At 34.2% G+C, this 16,352-nt stretch overlaps 1 protein-coding gene across 6 annotated transcripts in view; it reads right to left on the bottom strand.

The window, feature by feature from the left end:
• LOC130901630 (zinc finger protein 609-like) overlaps window positions 1-16,352 on the bottom strand; it is a 66,972-nt gene that overhangs the window by 11,133 nt on the left and 39,487 nt on the right. For 5 of the 6 annotated variants that reach the window (XM_057813131.1, XM_057813130.1, XM_057813129.1 and 2 more), the window contains 3 exons: window positions 1,852-1,975; window positions 1,552-1,639; window positions 933-985 (listed from right to left, as the gene is read on the bottom strand). In XM_057813131.1, coding sequence (XP_057669114.1) covers window positions 933-985; window positions 1,552-1,639; window positions 1,852-1,975 — 265 coding nt within the window. Of the gene's footprint in view, window positions 1-932; window positions 986-1,551; window positions 1,640-1,851; window positions 1,976-4,170; window positions 4,702-16,352 lie in introns of those variants that run through there. The other variant, XM_057813133.1, reaches the window with a different exon arrangement.

Below are 16,352 nucleotides of genomic sequence, written 5' to 3'. Positions count from 1 at the left end.
TTGTATCCCATTGATTGCTTGGTAATTAGTTGGTAATTGTCTTCATAATCACAGATTATGCTGAACTACCATGACCAATTACTGCAGATATGCTCAACTTGCAAGGTAGGTTTCGCGTTTGGTTAATGTTTTTCAAAAGCTCATTTACAATCGAAAATTCGAATGAATGTTTTTTACCAATAGATAAATCCAAAACGAAGATTTCGATCTATGATTTATTAAGTTTTTGAGTAAATTGTTTGAAATATGTCGAAAACTGTTGAAAGTGTGAAAGTTATAGATTATATCTTCTTTAGAAAAAGGGTCACTATCAACTATTTAAATCATTATCGACGTAAATACTGTTACAAATCGTCCACGATGTAGCCGGTCTTTTTCTAGAAAGATCTTTTTATTTATTTGTTTGTTAATGTTCTAGAATTTGTGAGAAAATCGTTTTGGGTATATAAACGAGTTTGTTTAGCAGCTAGAGTTAGTTTATAATTGAAAGTCGTAGTGAACGGAACGAAAATAAGAAAAACATCACAATATCTTAGTTTTTTTTTTTGGATTTCATGCACATATATCTTTTATACCTAATTATATTGAATAAATCGAATTTGTAGAGCGAAAAAAAAATTTTACACGTTTTCTACACCGATGAAAAACTCGCTTATTGCTGCGACAGGGAATTAACGTTTTTTCGACGAAATCGTAGAATATACAAGTTGTTTCACACAGATATTTTTAAAAAAATGTTGAACAAAAATTTTTTCAGAAACATCAATCAATAAATTAGAAATATTTTTATTACTTTGTCCCTATTCAACTAAAGCGACTACAAATCACTTTGGTATTTCGAGAATTTATACTAAATATTAAATGATATCGATAACATGTCAAAAATAATGAAATTTGAAAATTAAACAAACCAAAAATTTTTTTAAACTCACCTCTTCCTTTTGGCGTCCTATTATCCAAATCACTTGTAGGGGAATCACAAAAACTGAAAGGAAAAAAGTATTTTTGATATGATACAGTATTACTGGAAAAAATTTTTTATTTCTTGAATATAATAGGAAAAATATCGTTTCTGTGCATGTCGATATTTAACTATCATTTGTCAGGATATTGTTTATGTCGTGTCGTCGTCGACATTTTGACGTTATAGTAACTTCTGTTTGGGTTTGGCAGGGGTATTAACATTGGGCATTCATAAATGCCAAATATGATTCTGTTGGTTCAGATTTTGACTCTTATCGTCCACGAATAGCAACAACATTCGATTGTTGCTATTCCTAAGGGAAGAACTGGAAGCAAATCCGTGTCAGATAATCCGGAAATTCTCAAACACCCTTAATCAACATTAATAGACCATTGAAGAATATTTGTAGAAGAAAAAATAAGCATTAATGGGGTTTGGTGCGACAAGGGACACGATTCGAGTCCGTTGAAGCTGTGAAAATGATACGCGTCCTGAAAAAACTCATAGAAGAAGATTTCCGGCGGTGTTTCATATAATGGAGGGATAAAAATATAATCAACATCGTTATTTAAGATTAATATACTTACCGGGGTGGTGCCCAATCGTGTCTCGTACAATCTAGTAATGTTCCGACGTACGTTTTCCCCCTCCAGGTCACATTAACTACAAGCACACCTGAAAAATATAATTTGCAAACATCTAAATGCGTAATATGATCTAAGGCATCATTTTTCATCATTATTCTGATGGCGGATCGGAGAAAAGTTATTAAAATTTCAACTTAAAGTTGTAGATCTTTCAATGTCACCCAAAACTGGTTCTTTCAAATTTATCGCCATCGCTGCTTATATTTTGAGATGCCAAGAGTTTTGTAAGTATTGACTTACCGCCTTCCGTTTCATGCCAAACTATTCCTTCTAGAGTAACACTGGTACCGGGTTCGCAAGGACCAAGACAATCTGGTTCTGTTATTGTACCAACGCTGGTACCTACACACACGTCAGCGACTTCCTGCAATAAAAATATCGAATAAAAAAAACCTTAATTGTAAAATTCACATATTTAAGTATTACATCAAGATATATAAGAGCGATTCTCTTTAAAAAAAAAATCACTATAAATGAAATCTTAACCCCGAAACTTTACGAGCTCATTGTTTTTAGAGCCCTTTCAAGTGTTTTTCTAGACGCGATAGAAGATCTAAAAATAAAGTTCCCATCACTGCATTTACATCTATAAATGAAATTTACGAAGAAGTTATTGAAACTACAAACGTTTGACAGTTAATTTTATCGAAGATGTTGTCACAATCATAATCAGCTTACAAACGTAGATAAGGACCCATCATTAAGAATTGTACAGAGTTGTACACAAGCGAAGAGAATTTTAGTAAAATTAAATATATATGAAGATGAATTTTTGGCTTCAAAGTTTTATTTGTATCTCAACAAGAGTAAAAGTTATAAGGTACTTTTTGATGAGAATTTACTCATAGAGCTAAAAAAAATTTGGTAGAAAAAGTTGTTGAAACCAATTTTTGTTTTTTCTTTGTGAATATTTTATAACAGTAAAATCATACTGGGGAATAACTTTTAAACCTCAAAACTATTACATTTCCCTGGAAAATTCTAAAATTGTGAGTTAATAAGTTTTTAATTTTCATTTACAATACAATTGTCACTGTCGTTTAAATCAATTACAAGTCTATTTAAAACTGGTACATATTGCAAATATTGGTTTTCAACTCTTATCGCGTGATTTATGGAATTTCTCCAATTCTCGGTGCTAATATTTGAACAAGTTTCCTTTTCAATTCTGCAAGAATACCATGAAGTTTTGGCAACATGTTCGATAGGCATATAATGTAGATAATTTCGCATATTGGAGTTAACCTATCAGGTTTGATTTAAAATTTCATTCAATTTTGTAGAGTGTGATCTGAGAAGTATTTATCCAATAACATTTCTTGTCTACAAAGTCGATTAAAAACAGTTAAGATTACTTTTTGAGCATTTGTTGATAGAAGTCACCGTTTCTTTTCAACTGTTTGGCTTCTCTATGTGCTAGGCTCTAGTAGAACGTTTACCGAAAGTGCAAATCGACTTGTTGATACTTTCGCAGCACTTCAGGGATATTTTCATCCCATAAATTTAACATTTTCTATATATCTATGAAACTTAATGCTGTCGAACTTTGTTTCCTTCCACATGGATCTGATTACAATTTTGTAGTTTAAATACAAAACTGCATTTCTTTAGATTTTTCTTATAACAGCTCACTTTTTAGGTTCCACGTGGTTTTCAACGTAGTTTTTTCAAACTATGTACCATGTCTTCTTCACATGTTCACGGCTCAATCCTTTAAAATCAATGCCAATCATTCCGACGTCCACATTGTATCACTCGAAAAGTTCATTAATATTTTCCATAGACATTTTCATGACATTTTGAAATATTGATTATTTCAAACGTGAAAATCGAAATGAATCAATATGTGTTCCATGGCAACGTGATAAAATCTGTATTCAGTATAATGTACTGATTGGTTGTCATTAATCAGGTGACTTCAAATTAATTGATTTCATTTGGATTTCTACTAGAGCAAAAACTTTTCTTCGAAATAGAACATGGTTTTATCGTAAATGCTATAAATAATTTCCAAAACAGCATTTGTATGGGACTTGTACGAGTTTATAGAGAAAGACCCATTAATTCGGTGTTTGTAATCTGATGGAACCAGAGAATAATATTTCAAAAGAAATTATACGCGCAAATCAAGCAACAAAACGAAAAATAGTTATAGAAAACGTATCAATTGTTTGTTCCAAATGAATTTCTTATTTCTTAAACCTTTTGATATGTTTATGTTTCTAAATCTTCTTGATTTTAGGTTAAGGAATTGGTTTTTTTAATAATTTTTGAGAGATCGATAGACATTTCGACTTTTCTTTAAGTCAATCAAAATATTTTGAAACATCATCGTCAATATCGTTAATTTGTATAGAATGTTTCATAAATTTATTAATTTTTTCATTTTTTTTTTTGTATTTGTTGTGAATAAATAGTCTCAACTTTACAGCTGACTTAACAAAGAATTTTCTCTATCTAAATTATAAAAAATCATGTAATTTGAATTTGTATTGCGACGTAATTTTTTCATATATAAATTTTTACTATTAGATATTTGAAAATACTATCGAAACTTACAATTTTTCTCCTATTAAAATTTTTCGGTTTTATTATTTTATCATGGATGCCGTGTCTGATTTTGAATTTTTCCAACCAGCCGAAACTGGCATTGAAATTATTGTGACCATGAGCTCTGGCGAACGTTAAGGCCCTTTTCCTTATCGCAGTTCCAGTGATTTTCACGTTGTTGCTAGTATTTAATATCCATTTTAAAACTTCCTTATCAACTTCTTTGAATGTACATGGTTTTATCCGTTTTTTCGAACCGGCGTTTTCGTGGTCGAACGCCGACATAACGCGTTCCCTATTTTTTTTAATAGTCGACAAAGTACTAGCCGCGATTTTGAATTTTTGAGCTACTTCGTACTGTTTACATCCTTTGTCGATTTCTTTTAAAATTTCTACTTTTTCTTTGACCGAAAACACTCTCCGTTTATTTGACATGTCTTACACGATAATTCAAATTCAATACTGACTCTTAATTTGCAAAATATTTTTATATATTAGGTCAGGTAACCTTTTCCTCTTTTACCTACTAATGATTACTGAAAGTTTCAAAATACTTTAACCATTCGAACTGGATACAAAAAGAGGTAATAAAAATGTGATTAAAATTCCAATTATTTATTTGCCAAACAATTATGGACAGAAGAACTTCTAATAAATAAATGTCAAAAATTTAAATCGGTTTTTAATAATTTCCTAATATTGTTTGTTGTTTGGAATGATCGTAAAGTGGATAAGTTGTAGGGGTTTCTTGAATTTTAGTCATAAATTTTTATTATAACCATTAAACCGAAAAATAACAAATGCGATGTTGCCAGATAAAAACGGTCATTATCAAGTTAAATTTCGATATTTATATGACTTAAGAAAATTCGTTCTATTCTCAATTTAAAACAACGTATGAGAGCCATTTTGTATACGACGAGACTAGAATAGATAAAGTTGGAACTATTATTATATTATACAGAGTGTTCTTTTCAATAAATAATTACAATTTATGATAATTTTTTTCAGAATGTCTCGTTATGGCGAACGATTTTCTTGGCATGTACAACGATCTAAAAATCTACAAATCTCCTAAACCATGTAGTTTATCAAGTTAAAGGAAGTGTATATTTTTTGTTAAAAATTAATTTTTACTATCTTTAGATATTCAGATAACTTCTGACCCCTCACAAACAAATCTTGTGAGTGAGAGGCGGTTCCCCCTTTAAAAAGTTTACATGGTGATATTTTTTGATAGACGGTATGAATTATATGGACAAAAAAGTCATTTTCCCCCACGCTAAGCTTGCCCCCCTCCCCGGCTATATCAAGAAAACAACTTTCTTAATATGTGAGATACAGAAAATATACCAAAAATGTGGGAAACATTGAATCGCGTACATAGGCTTAAAGATATTGTCCTCATTCCACATGAATATCCTCGAAATTTCGAGAATTTGAATTAGAAAAATTATTAAATCTTTCTCCTTTATCGATTCCACAATCAGGGACAAAATATGGCGTCACGTGTTAGGTTAGAATTTACAAAATACACGATGTCCATATACCTAACAACACCATTACGAGCCCCCCGGTGCAGTTCGGAGCCTCTGTTGGGGGGGAGGGGTAGAAAAGGAGAATTTTGGGGAGTCCTATTTCGATTATAGGCACTCAAAATCCAAAAGAGCTTTCGAAAATTATTGTATTGTTCCAGATTATTTAGCGATTCCTGGACACCTCCCATATGATTGGGATATGTCAAGACGTTTCGCTTCAAAATTCCGGTAAAACGGACTCCAAATCTCCAATTTTTTCTCATCAATTTTCCCCCATCACTCCCCCAAATTCCGTCCATGGTATTATGGATATTTTTTTGTTTTTAAAACGTGCTCTGACTTTGGCTCCATCTATAGCCCCTAAAAAGGGGAGGCAATCAGTTCTGATTTTGCAACTTACATCTTATAATCCAAACACTAGAGATCGTATGAGAAAATTTTTATGTCACAGCATTATTTCCACGACATCTACTCCCGATCTTTTTGCATCAATTCCCATAATAATTACAATAATTCACGCAACTTAATTTTTCTTTATTTCAGTAAACTAAGTTTCTTCTAGTAGCGTTTATAAACAGTTTTACGAGTAAATAGATTTTATCCGAAAATATAAAATCTTGGGTTACCAATCTGAATGACCTAAATCACTTCTCTTGTTCCCCACGTTATGGGATACTAAATTCCTGGAAACGAACTGATATTTTATTCCTGTAACGTAATACCTAATTGGAAAGTTGCCGTATTTCCGAAAGCTTATCCAAAATGAGTCCTTAGGGAGTAGTAGAAAAGACCAAACGAGAAATCGTGAGTTATATCAGAGCCTCTTTTCAAATCTCGGTTAATTAACTGTTCGTTTACGAGAAGCATTTGGTACCTTTCAATTTCAATTTTTAACTAATCAGCTGGGACATTTTTTTCATATTATCAATAAATTTCCAAGCAAATAAATCTTTTGATCATAGAAAAAAACATTTCAATTATTTTTATATTTTTCTTTTACCTTTTCCGTTGTCGTTCTTTTAACGTTTTCCCAATTGCTGTTTGAGTCATGTATTTCATTATCTTCCCTTACGTATAGGGAATAACGCAGCTGTACCCGCCCACCCTCATTTTATTTGAAAATAAACATAAAAAGAAGTTTTTTCAAAAATCAAAATAAAATCCCAATTCGCGAAGAACCGTTTTTGCTTTTCGTTTTAACATATACTACTAGTCAAATGTTTTTGTCCGGTACGTAATTCATATTGTCAAGCAAAAATATTTTCGACGAATACGACAAGTTGAAACTTGCAAGTACCAGATGATTTGTTGATTATTTTTCAACTTTGAATGACTTCTTGAATGTTTATGATTGTAGTTTAGTCCTGTGAGGCGCAAGGGCGTCTTGTGATTTATACTTTTCGGACCAAGACATCTTTTTAAGAAGTTCGTATAAAAATCCAAAGAAGTATCGATTGAAACTTGTGCATTAGTATCTAGGTCAAAGTAACCGTACCATTCCCAACGAATCAAAAATACCTCGGCGTTCCATAGAATACAACGGGAAAAATATGCATTCACGCGGAGATTTAGCGATAGAAAACGGTTAGACCGGCCTCGAAAAACTACAACAACTGAAGATAAACGATGAATGAACGTGGAACTGCCTTTGAGTATTTCTACAGTAAAGAGGAGATTGAGGGAAGCTGATTGGACGCATGTAGAGTTTGAAATTTTTGGATCCAACAGAAGAGGTCGAAGGAATAACGAATATTAGAATCATGTGAAACACGGCGGAGGCTCGGTGATGATTTTTAGATGTTTTGGAGGAAGGGTACTGGTAAAAATTAGAAGGATTTTGAAAAAAGAAGGCTTTTAAAAAATGAGTTGGCCATCACAGTCGCCAGACCTCAACAGATTGAGTTGTTGTGGGAAAAATTGGACAGGGAAGTCAGAAAACTTCCAAGAATATCCTGAAAAATGAAACGTCGAGTTATGTTAAACCAAGAACTCAAGGACGTGGATACGCAGATCTTTGGGGAGGATCTGATGAGAAGACTTAACAATAAGAATGAAACAGTGTCGGTATTCCCTTATCATCAACTAGTTTATGTTTTTTTGTGTATTCAGTTTCGTTACGAGGTATATTCCTAAAAATAAACCCCATTATTTGACAAGCAAATGATTGGATTTAAGAAAAAAATCCAATTAAAAACCAACCTTTAAACAAACCGTTGTCAGTTGAACGAGATGAAGCGCGAAATATCGGACGATTTTCTTATCGTCGGTAGTCACGTAGGGGAGTTCGCGAGGGGTGAGTATCACGTGGACGAAATCAATACTGCGGTTTGTAACGTTACGAAGTTCCGGCTGTTTACAAAGGCGGCGCAGACGGGAACTAAAATTCCATTAATAAGGAGAACGTTGATTACCCAGGAGTGGATTTAGAAGTGCTCAGACAAAAAAAATCAAATAAATAATATTACAGTTGAAGCAGTTACTTACAAAGGTCTCAACAAACCCTCAAGTTATAAGTCATAAAAGTTACTACATGTAGAAATACCTATAGAATAATAAGGGTGAAAGTACCCTTCACCGTCACCGCAAAATATGATTATATTGACCAGATGTCGACCCTTGTTTGATCTGTAAATCTCCCTGGTCTATATACTAGCAGATGACATGGTAAAAATGACAGAAGATGATAAAAACAATAAAACAGAATGTAAATTTAAGTCAAAAACATAATCGAATAAGGACAATTTAAGTGGTTCGGTCATGTTATGAAGCACGAACATACAGAAAAAAGAAGAGCTAACAGAAGAAATTAACACGACAGGAGATAAAACAAAAGAATGTGAAAGAATGGAAGCTGGTGTGAAAGAGAGAGTCCAAATAATGACTCAACTCGAGCATGTCTTATACATGAAATGGTAGGAAAGCTTCAGGATTGAGTAAAGTGAAAAAATAAAAGTCAACAATCTTCATTATACCACGATAAATGGACGATCCGGTTCAACACCTCAGAGATTAACCACTTCTTTAGTTCTTTAATAACAGCCATCATGATATACGAAGGTTCTTTGAGAAGATTACAAACTCTAGATACATATCGGTATACCTGAAGATACAAACGAAAGAACGAGTCTCAATCTGCTCAAAAAGTCCTTCTTTGTGTATATCTTCCTCGGGCATTGGAATATTTTTACCATCATAATTAAATTACGTATTATTTACTCTTCCCCTTACATAGACCACGAAACCGGTCCTATTCGATTATGTTAAACTATACTAAAGTTTGATGAATGCATTCCTTAGTATAGTTTTCGTGAATTATTCACATCATGTTTTTATAGAAATAATTTCTTAGAAAGCGTTTTTGTTCGTTTACGACATTGTAGACACGTTTGATATAAATAACCGATAGTTTAGCAGACAAAGTCAATGAAAGATTTGATGTCATAGTGAACACATCCAGATAGTGAACGTCACCAGTGTATTCAAATAAATTAATGTGTTAATAATTAGATAAGTGTTTCGTGATAAGTTTTAGTGCTTAGTTTAGTGTTACTTAGTGTTAGTGTATTAAGAAATTCAGTAAGTAAGATACACCGTATGTATGAATTCATCTCATCGTTTAAATACTGTTTAAACAAATAAGAAAATAGTAAAACCGATTAGCGTCGATTTTATTCACGGAAATAAATGTACGGAAAGCCACGGAACTAATCCGATGCAGAGATGAAACGGTGCGTGACATCACAATCTACACAGATAGCCAAGCTACTCTGAGATCACTATAGTCTACGGCAGTGAGGTCTAGGTCAATGATGAGGTGTCGCGAAGCCCTGTCATGGATTCCTGACCGATAGGTTAGACTCTGCTGGATACCTGGTCATAGCAATGTAGAAGGGAATCAAATGGCAGACAAACTAGCCAAATTGGGGACGACCAGGAGCGGGGACGAAGCGGTGGGCTTGCCACTACCACCGATCAAATTGCTGAGAGACACGATAGATAGAATATTAGAGGGAGAGCACGGCAAGAGACGGAGTAATAAAGATGACTGTGTCATCTCACGCTCCTACAGAAGAGGAAGTCACTAGAACTGCTAGACTATGGGAAAGCCTCGATCCGAAGGATTGTAGCAGTGATTACCGGTCACTGCACAGTAGGCTCTAGACTCAGGAAAATGGGTATCAGAACCGACGATCTCTGTGCAGAATGCAGTGAAGAAGAAGAGACAATAGAACACCTGCACAGCATTGGCGTCGAAACGACTACAATGCATGGGGAGTGAAACATTAGAATGTCCGGAAGAAGCAACGGAGCTGAGTGTTAAGGACCTGAATCACTTCATTGCAAACTGGAAAAGAAGAGGACAAGGACCTGGAAATGGTGCTGACTGAAAAGTCAGCAAGAGCATCACAATGGGCCTAAGGCCTCCGAGTGGATCTCGGCTGAAAAGTGGAGATTACCCTGTTAACCTAACCTAACCTAACCTAACTGTACGGAATGCTGTGTGGCAATGGTATCATGGTATTCATGAGAGATTTCCATGCAAAAAACGGTAGTAACTGTGTGCCTGTGCTCTCAGTGTCGTTTTCAACCACCCACGTCTCACCACCCTTCACCATATTGACCAAAAAGTTGGGGTTAGTCACATAATAAATAAGATTTAACAGATCGCTTTCCGATTGGCGTTTTGCTACTCTGACAACACTTTTCGTCAGACTTACGCCCGTGATTACGTTGTAGTCACGCATACGTATCCGGTCTGCACCAGATTTAAAATATGTCATTAGATTTAGTCTAGTTACAAAATCGAATGAATACACCCCTGCTGTACCTCACAACTAATTCGCCCCTATCTTTTCAGTGTTCAAAGACCTTATAAACCGCTAATTGTCTAGTGAACCAGTTGAATACGTTGCCAAATGATGTGCTTCAGCTCTACTAATTACTAAATGTTAATTAAAGCAGACGCTGCAATGAGAGAGAGTATACCCAATGATGAATAGTTCAAAGCTGCTCTTATTAAAAAATAAAACTCGATTTACCTTTTTTATTCTTTCACTTCAAGTCTGATAATTATGAGGGTTGATGATAAAACGCTTATAAATTGAAGGTAATTTAATAGAGCGATTCAGGAACAGATTTTCCGATTTAATATCAAGTGATAATCAATAGATTTCTAGTTATGTTATGGAATCATTACAAACAAACTCTTAGAAAATCGGGTTCTAATTCTATTTCTTCAAATCAATCTTTTGTACGTATTTACCCCATGATGGATATTCTCTCCTTAATTACACTTTTAACATAGTTGTCTGCTGTTACCAATTTTTGGAGACTTTTGCCGATAATGAAGGTTCTAATGAATGTTTTTCTGGATTCAATGTTTCGTGAATGTGTTTTCTCTTCATTGATTCTTGACCAAATCGCTCTAGATATTGTACAATAACTTCTGTTTGACCATATATCCTGATGTCAATGTACACCTTTCAACAATCCTATCTCCTTTAGAGTTTATTTTCACTGTCCTGGTACTCTTCAGAAGCTTACTTTATTGTCAATACAAACAACCAGCAAACCAAGTTACTCATGTTAAATTTTTTCTTAGTTTTCGTCAGTTTCATCACCAATAACAACGCTTTTTTGCAAGTAAAAGCCTGAAGGTAATGACAAAGAAGTTTTTTAAATATGAAGAGTCTGAAGGAGAAAAATATTTCCAAATCTGATAACAACAATCCTTGATGTAATTTCTGTTGGAACTCGTTTCTCGTAGAGATCGTTTCTTATCATAAGGACAATCGTAATTTAGGCATGAAAGGGTTTTTGGAATGCTTATAATGTTGTAATTATTTTTGAACTTTTCGCATACAGTTTGTGTTATATTTAACTTAGAAACAACAAAGAAATTGACTTTAGTGGTACCAAGAAAGAGTGGATCACCGAATTGTCTTCAATGTTGAATTCAAAGACTAACAAGATACGCCTGATGATCGAGCAAGAAGGAGCCGAGGCGGACCTCGTATCGCTCTAATTTTTTGTTGAGAATATTTGCATAAGGGCATAAGATCTTTGTTGTAGTGTCAGGGTAAGGCGTAACCCTAAGCCGCATAAAGAGGTGAAACATGTATTGGATTGGTGAGCAAAAGAATTTTGGTATTATTTCATCTCGTAAAAGTCGTAAATTACTATTTAACGTGTTTCTAATTTGCATCCGAGGTCGGTTGTCATCCACTAGGTTCTTCTTTGTGAACTTCCCAGTGACCCTACGATCTTTGAGAACTCATTGTTGATCTTCTAGAAGATCGAATCCGAAGCCGGTTGTCATCCACTAGGTTCTTCTTCGTGAACTTTCGTGCAACCCTCAGAAAAAGCCTTTGCGGAAGTGTTAAATGGACATGCAATTTTACCATAAACCTCAATGACTCGCGTCAACACTTTCACCTTTGACAGCTGTCAAGCGAACACTGAGCGATGTGGAGAAAAGCGGACAGGAGGGCTCGAGAGTGAGAGAGAGTTACTGTGCCCGGCATGCTGTTGGCAGATTTAGTCTAGCCTAGAACTTTTCCTCATTAGGAATCTTACAACTCAATATTTTTCATAAAAGTTATAATAAAGCCACAATTTCTTCAATCTTGCCCTACTCTGTATAATTGTATGATAGCCCTAGTCCACTTCGTGAACCAAGTGGGAGGTAACGACCCTTTGCGTAATGATATTGTTCGGGAAAGGGAATCGACGAAAAAATTATAAAACACGAACGTGCTTGTCATGTTGACTATTAGATAATCGTCCTTTAGATATTCGATAAAAGGGAAAGGTTAAATGAGCGTTAAGTTATCGTTTTATAAGGGTTGTTATAGTTCTTTTTTTTTGAGTGATACACAATAGACGAGGGTGTCTTCAAAGTGCGTTTGATGGTTTGAATTTAATAGATTTAGCAACATTAAGCTATTGAAAATCAAATAACTTCTATTAAACTAGACTTCGAAAATCTGTTATAAGCGATTAAAACTGTACAGGGTGGTTTACGCTCAACGGGATGGATTCTAATAGTAAACTAACCAAAATTCTGGAAATTATATAGAAAGTTTCAGAGTTAACGTAGTTTCCAGCGATAATCTACCCTTTTTAACCCTTCAAAATAATAGTCAATGTTTTTCTCCTCAAAATAAGCTTCTACTTGTTTGATGTTTGATGAAACTCTTTCTTTATCTTCAAATACGATATAAAAACGTTGTTGTTGTGAGAATGTGGCAATAAAACACCAAAGAATACTCTTATTATGGTCGAAATGTAATATAAAAATATATTAACATTGTAAATATTTATGAAGGTATTAAAAATTACATTAATTAAACGAGAATTGCGGTATCAAACATTTTTTGTAAAATTTTAAATTCATTTGGTTCATAAAAATGCTTCAAAATGACAATCAGACACAAATATGAAGTTTATTGATTTTGGTTGCTATTTAATTATTTTTCTTTTGATATTGAAATTAGTCCAATTGAAAGTTTCTATAATTTTTTTTTAAATCAAAAGATTATGAGTATACTGATCATTTTGAGCAATATAAAATAGGCGTTTCTTCTAGTTGTTTTCAGTTGTCAAAATTTTGGCAGATTCATAATCCATAGAATGACCTTCATAGAAAACGTGTTAAGCAAGCGATCATCTGTGAGGGTATAATTTGCAATCACTTTATTGAGAGGTAATCCGATTGGTGAGCGTCCAATGTATTTTTAATCCTAATTTAAACAAGGAATTCCATAAACTATGTTAGTCAATTCATTAGTTGTTGTTTTATATTTAATTATAACTGATTATACTAAACATCCGGTTGAATATTTACTATTTTGCGTATTGCGAAATGATCTTTATAATATACGAGATTTAACTCGTTCAAAATTCCCCATAACCAGTTACAGCTCATAAAATTACCCATAATTCCCTTCGTTCGAATCACGGTAGATTTTCCAATCGATTTAATTTTATTCCTATATACCCAGATTGTTCGTTAAAGCGTATCACAAAGTTACATAATTTTTCAATTAAATGCGGTTAATTCCATTTTACGTTTCGTTGCTTTTTGTGGTATATGTAGCCGTTGTCAAAAGTACAACGAAAATCGATTTAAGTTCGATATTAATTTCCATATCGACAATCGACGCTTCATTTCCAGTATCGTTACACCCAAAATCACATCAGTGATACAATATTTTTGTCGTCAGTAATTTATTGATGATTGGATATGGAAATTATCAACATTCCATTACTCGTGAACCGTCAGACGGGGCCCTATGAATTTCGCAGTCAGTTTCCATTCATCAAAACGGTACGATAAACGTATGGTGAATGATACACAAAATCTGATCCCTTTTCTCTATCTTTGAACCATTCATAAAGGACGGGATATTAATTTTAAATACGAAGGTGGTTATAGTATAAAACGGAATTTTACTACAAAAAATTTTGCTTTCGCCACCTCTCCGGATGCATTTTACGTAAAAATTTCTCCCCAAAATGCCTCTTTCAATGGACCAAGTCTCATGAAGATGAATCGGAACTATAAGAAAGGGTGTTAAGTGATTCCCAACCCAATTTCATCATCGATTCCATCGTTTTCATCTGCAAATAGGTTTCGACGTGTTTCAGAGGTTACTATAATACTGCGCGTTCAAATTTCGTTGTTCAGTGGGCAAATCAAATGTAATTACTCCCGAACCACCTTCCTCCTCCTAACCTTCGCTTCAACTGGCGCGCCTTTCTCCACTCCATAGACGCGCTCCATAATCTCTCATCTGTGGTGAATAATCGGTGCAATCACACCGCTGCAGTAGACGCGTGCGAACTTCCCGTGAATTTCTGCTCAAAATTCAGAAATTTTGGCAATACTACCAACGCCGATGACTAATTCTTCAGCCACATCGCGTACAGTTCTGAGTCGGTCTCCAAAATGAGTGTTTTTACAGCGATCTGGAGCTGGAAACGTCAAAAAAATGAACGGATTTTGGATCCCTTTGTCATCTCGACTGTAAAACACGGCTCGGTGATGGTTTGGGGAGGATGTGGAGGAAGGGCGATTGGAGATATGGTAAAAATTGAAGGGATTTTGAAGAAATAATGCTATAAAATAAGTTTTGGACAGAACTTGATCAGCAGAAAATTAATCTTCCAGCGTATCAACGATCCTAAGCATTCCTCGAAGCTGTCGAAATTATTTGAAAGAACTGGAAAGGAAAAATGTACTGAAACTAATTATTTGGGTGTCGTAAACGCCTGAACCCAACCCGATTGAGTTGTTGTGGGAAAAATTGGACAGGGAAGTGAGAAAATTTCCATTTCACATGTTTGGAAAACGATTGGAACCAAATAGACGACGATTATTTGTCGATCATATTGTTTTTATTTGTTGTGTACAAACTATAAGCAAACACTTTTGATCGGTGGTGTATATCCAAGGCCGGAATAATCGTTAATTTAATAATATACATGATATTTTATATGTATAATGGATGATACCTCAATTCCATATTATTATTAAAACACAAAAATCGGAAAATTCTCAAATTGAACTTGTTTTATTACTTTCATTCTGGTAAAATTGCTTCGGCTTTTTATTAGCATTTTTTATTTAATAATAACATACAAAACAAAATAGAAATCGAATTATTACTAATGGAAGTGACCAACGAAGGGTTATTATTAGAAGTCGACTACACCGCGCGGATAATATATAAATAACACCCCCTCCACGAACTAAAACACAGCATGTGATCAAAATATACCCCGGCAATTTGATGATAAGGCGTTAATAACCGCACGCGTCAAACATATGCAATATTCAATTAATTCGAGTAGGGTAAAGAATCAATGGGAAATGACTGTGGTAGCGCGTCGTCGAGGGCGTCTTCTCGTCCCCCACATGGCTGTTAAAACGCGATTAAGTGCGTAAACCTGCACCTGCTCCTCTTCGTTATCTCGGTCATTACGAAGCTCCGTTTCTATCTGGGAGATATCGCTACAAGGTTGCCAAATATAATGAAATATCAATAATATCAAGTATTGAAATCATTCATTTTAGAATGAAGAAAAAATTACGGCAGAATGTAACGAAAAACTGGGATGTATGTTATGAAAAAAAGTTTGTGGATGGTATAAAAACAAAAAAAAATCAACTAATACAGAGTTATGTATTCGATTGGGCAATTGCTGAAATTGTCATATTGAGACGTTATTTAGCGGGGTGCTTTAGTTACTTTTGATATTAAAAATACGTTCGACGCCGCACCGAGACAGAATATCTCAAACGAGCTAGAAAGAATGTAAATCAATCTTGCACGGAACGAAAATTAACTTCTAAAAACCAATCACGCTATAGATGAAATTAGCTACTGAATGAAATTTTCATCGAGTTCCAGATAAAACGAAATCGATTCTAGGCAGCAGGAACTCCCGAAATAAAATAATCGAACGTGTATCTGTCCTAATTTCAATTACATCGTCCAAATCATAGAAACCTACGAGGGATGACTGATTTGTTTAGCCCCTGTCTCATTTATAAATTAAAAAGTCCCAGTTTTAAGAATGAAGCAATAATTTTATTTATATGGCTTTTGATTATCACTTTACAAAAAAAAAGAGTCATAGATTATCGAT

This window comes from Diorhabda carinulata, chromosome X, assembly GCF_026250575.1.
Source record: "Diorhabda carinulata isolate Delta chromosome X, icDioCari1.1, whole genome shotgun sequence".
Classification (NCBI taxonomy): Eukaryota; Metazoa; Arthropoda; class Insecta; order Coleoptera; family Chrysomelidae; genus Diorhabda; species Diorhabda carinulata.
The sequence above is the reverse complement of the archived record's forward strand: the minus strand, read 5'-3'. Positions and strand labels throughout refer to the sequence as shown.